General features: G+C 37.2%; 1 protein-coding gene across 1 annotated transcript; it reads left to right on the top strand.

Annotated features, from left to right (window-relative positions):
* The first annotated feature begins 211 nt into the window (after nucleotides 1-211).
* Nucleotides 212-3,903, top strand: LOC137725420 (squalene monooxygenase SE1). Its single transcript, XM_068464090.2, has 7 exons — nucleotides 212-693; nucleotides 1,630-1,741; nucleotides 1,858-2,035; nucleotides 2,131-2,518; nucleotides 2,631-2,906; nucleotides 3,118-3,396; nucleotides 3,505-3,903. The coding sequence occupies exons 1-7, from the start codon at nucleotides 451-453 to the stop codon at nucleotides 3,607-3,609; spliced, it is 1,581 nt and encodes a 526-aa protein (XP_068320191.2). The 5' UTR covers nucleotides 212-450; the 3' UTR covers nucleotides 3,610-3,903.
* Nucleotides 3,904-4,125: the final 222 nt, after the last annotated feature.

Below are 4,125 nucleotides of genomic sequence, written 5' to 3' on the forward strand. Positions count from 1 at the left end.
CTCTAGTAAAATTTTAGAATTTTCGAGATAACTAACCGTTGGCAAGGAGTGTAATTAACCGTTGGCAAGGAGTGTTGCAATTGAGACCATTAAATTGTCCACACGCGACTCTAACTTTGTCCTCTCTATCCCACACAATTCTACCCTAGGCTCACCTACATCCTACCATAACTCCCCACAATATTAAAAAATGGGCTCAAAACTCACCGGTAGGCGCCAACACGTTTTGTAGTTAAAACTCAACCCTCAAAGCTTTTGCCCAACGACTCTCTTTATAAACGCCTTCAAGTTCCCATTGCTGTCTCACAACCATAAGCACTTTCTCTCCTCTTCACATTCACAACCAAAAACCACCACGTAAGTTTACAGATTGTGAACAGCCAAACCCAAAATCCCCATTCTTCCAAATTTTCAATTTTAGCGGTATATATTTTTATTTTGATATCAAAGATGGATTACCAGTATGTTCTTGGTGGGGTGTTGGTTTCTCTGCTGGGGTCGGTTTTCTTCATGATCATCAACACCACTCTCAGCGGCGAGAAGAAGAAAGTTTCCAACGGCGTTAACGGAAATGGGTACGTGTGGATGCCGTCCCAGAACGGCAGTTTTGTACCGGATATTGCCAGGGGAACGGACGTTGTCATTGTCGGTGCCGGAGTTGCCGGTGCTGCCCTTGCTTACACTCTTGGAAAGGTGACTAAATAATTCTCTATACGTATAAAATGAATATTATGGTTTTTAAACAATTCCCAAGTTTTATAAATTTAGAATTTTGATGGTCAATGAATAAGAAGTGATTATTATTGGGATTCCAGTTTGGTGACAGAGAAAATTAAAGAAAAATTGTATTTCCTTGCATTTTGAAGACGTTTAGTCGTTTAATCACTAAAATGTTTTACTTTTTAAAATTTATTTTCCTCAAACAACCCAGCTAAAGCTCAGCCAAGAAGTCAAAGCTTCAAATCCGTGTTTTCTGACATTTTTCTTTTTATTTTTCTCTCTAATTTTAGCGAATACAGACTTAAATTTAAGGAGATGTATTCAATTGGGATTTTAATTCTTTTAAAGAATCAAAGGGTATTCAATCAGAATTTTAAGTAATTATCTGAAATTTAAAATGTATTCAATTAGAATTTTAAGATAGTTTATTAAAATTCTTAGAAATCCGGGTGTATTCAATTAGGATTTTAAAGAAGTTTATAACATTCCAGATGTATTTAATTAGAAATTGATTTTAAAGAATTTGAGAAAGTTGAGGAATTAGAGGAAATTGGAGAGATTTCGTAGTGCATTTTAAGCATCCACAAATCTCACCTCTCCCCATAAGATTTCGAAGGAATTGGATCAAAATTTTATATGAAATCTCTACATATCAATTAATCTTCATAAAAATCCATGTATTTATAAATCCATTAAAGTCTCCCAATTTCTCAATTGAATACCTCCCGTTTATATTCTATAAATTTTACTTAAATTTCTTTTTCTCCTTTTTGAGGTGATGATTTCAATAGTGCAGTCCAAGCCATTTTTAGTATAAAAACTGAGAAGGCTAGTTCAGATCTTCTCTAATTTCTTGGATAATCATGTGAGCTTTTGTGTCTGCACATATGTTTCTCTTCACTGTTACAGGAAGGACGCCGCGTACATGTGATCGAAAGAGACTTGAGTGAGCCAGACAGAATTGTTGGTGAGCTGTTGCAGCCTGGAGGCTATCTCAAATTGATTGAGTTGGGTCTTGAGGGTACGCAATTGCTTAAAATTGTTTAATCACTTTTCATAGTTTCCACTCTAAATGATTAATTAGTACAAAATTATTTGCATCGATTTTGATCAACAAGTTATATGTGTTACATGCAGACTGTGCAAATGAGTCCATTGATGCTCAGAAAGTGTTTGGTTATGTTCTTTACAAAAATGGAAATGCCACAAAACTGTCTTATCCCTTGGAAAACTATACATCAGATATCGCCGGGAGAAGTTTTCATAACGGGCGTTTCATCCAAAAAATGCGTGAAAGGATTGCAACTCTTAAAAAGTAATTCCCAATTATCCCTGTATTCATGGTGTTTCGATTTTTTTTATATAATATTTTTTAAATTGTTACTCATGTCCCTCAAATTTTCTCAACAGCGTGACACTAGAACAAGGAACTGTGACGACCCTAATTGAAGAAAAGGGCACCATCAAGGGTGTGATGTACAAGAACAAGGCTGGAGAGGAGATGAGATCATACGCTCCACTAACAATAGTATGTGATGGGTGCTTTTCAAATCTCCGCCGCAATCTCTGTACACCAAACGTTGAAAATCCTTCTTGCTTCGTTGGTTTGATCTTGGAGAATTGTGACCTTCCTCATGCAAACCACGGACATGTGATTCTAGGAGACCCTTCACCTATCTTATTTTACCCCATTAGCGGTACCGAAGTTCGTTGTTTGGTAGATGTTCCCGGCACAAAAGTACCTTCGGTGGCTAATGGTGAAATGGCCAAGTACTTGACAAATGTGGTTGCTCCTCAGGTATCTATTATATGCTTCACATTTAGAACTTTTAATTTCCAGTCATTTTGATCTCAATCTGACAAATATTCAATGACCAAAAGCGACTAATTCGCGGACTTGGGTATTTCAGGTTCCCCCTCAGCTCTCGAAGGCTTTTCTAGCATCAGTTGAGAAAGGAAACATCAGAACAATGCAAAACAAAAGCATGCCTGCTCATCCTCAACCCACTCCCGGTGCAATTTTATTAGGGGATGCATTCAACATGAGACATCCTTTAACCGGAGGAGGAATGACCGTGGCTCTTTCCGACATTGTTCTTCTAAGAGATCTTCTTCGACCCCTAACTGATCTCAACGACGCACCAGCTTTGTGCGAATATCTAGAATCATTCTACACACTTCGCAAGGTTTAAATCAGAATTCTTATATGCAATTGATTTTCTCATATTAGATAGTTTGATATTTTATTTTATCATATCTGGCCGTAATTCAATGTTTGACTCAATGTTTGACAACATGACACGTCAAATATCTTGGCAAACAAGCATATCTTATCTTGTATATGAAATGTTTGCAATTTCTTCTTTGCTGATAATTGTGGTTAATTTTGAATTGCAGCCTGTGTCATCTACCATAAACACATTGGCCGGTGCCTTGTACAAGGTGTTTTGTGCATCACCTGACCCGGCAAGACAAGAAATGAGGGAAGCTTGTTTTGACTATTTGAGCCTTGGAGGCTTATGTGCAAGGGGACCAATATCTTTGCTCTCTGGTCTTAACCCTCGCCCGATCCACCTGTTTCTCCATTTCTTTGCTGTGGCTGTCTATGGAGTAGGCCGCTTAATGATTCCGTTCCCTACACCTAAACGCGTATGGCTTGGGACTAGATTGCTCTTGGTAAGTTCACTACATATCCCAGTACTTTCTCACATCAGCATGTTTGTCAATTACAAATTCATACATATACTAACTTTCACTTAAACTAAATTTTATTATTTTTTGTAGGGTGCGTCGGGAATTATATTCCCCATTATTAAGGGTGAAGGAGTTAGACAAATGTTCTTTCCTGCAACAATCCCGGCATATTACAGGGCTCCTCCTCTTCAATGAAGAATTGGAAACAGTTATACATGAAAAGGATAAAAAAATGAAGAACCAAAAACTTGGTACCGTAATGGCTTTTAATTGCTACGAGGAACTAATTTGTATCAAATCAGCATCAACTTTCCCAAAAAATAAAATCATGGTGAGGGTTAACGCTGTACTTAGGAGAGAAAGCAATTATATATGTTTTTAATTCTTTTCAGCATTTGTTGTTCTGCAAATAGGGAACAAGATTCCCACAAGAAACTTGTATCAAGCTCTAGCAGTTCGTAAATAATTCACACTTAATTTTTGGCTTAATTAACTTCTACACGTTAAAGATCTCCAACTCTTGCAAGTTTTCCAGCCTTTTTTCAAGTTTTAAAGTTTCAACTTACCCTAGCTTTTGGATTTTCATAGTTACACACGAATATGCTTTTGCGGTCAGCTGCTTCTGGCTTTTAAAATTCCAACTAACACAACTTTGTCTCCATTGGCACTGGCAATCCACATACGTATATATATGGCAAGATACCTAACAAA

Source organism: Pyrus communis, chromosome 5 (assembly GCF_041283825.1).
Source record: "Pyrus communis isolate YQ-2024b chromosome 5, ASM4128382v1, whole genome shotgun sequence".
Lineage (NCBI taxonomy): Eukaryota > Viridiplantae > Streptophyta > Magnoliopsida > Rosales > Rosaceae > Pyrus > Pyrus communis.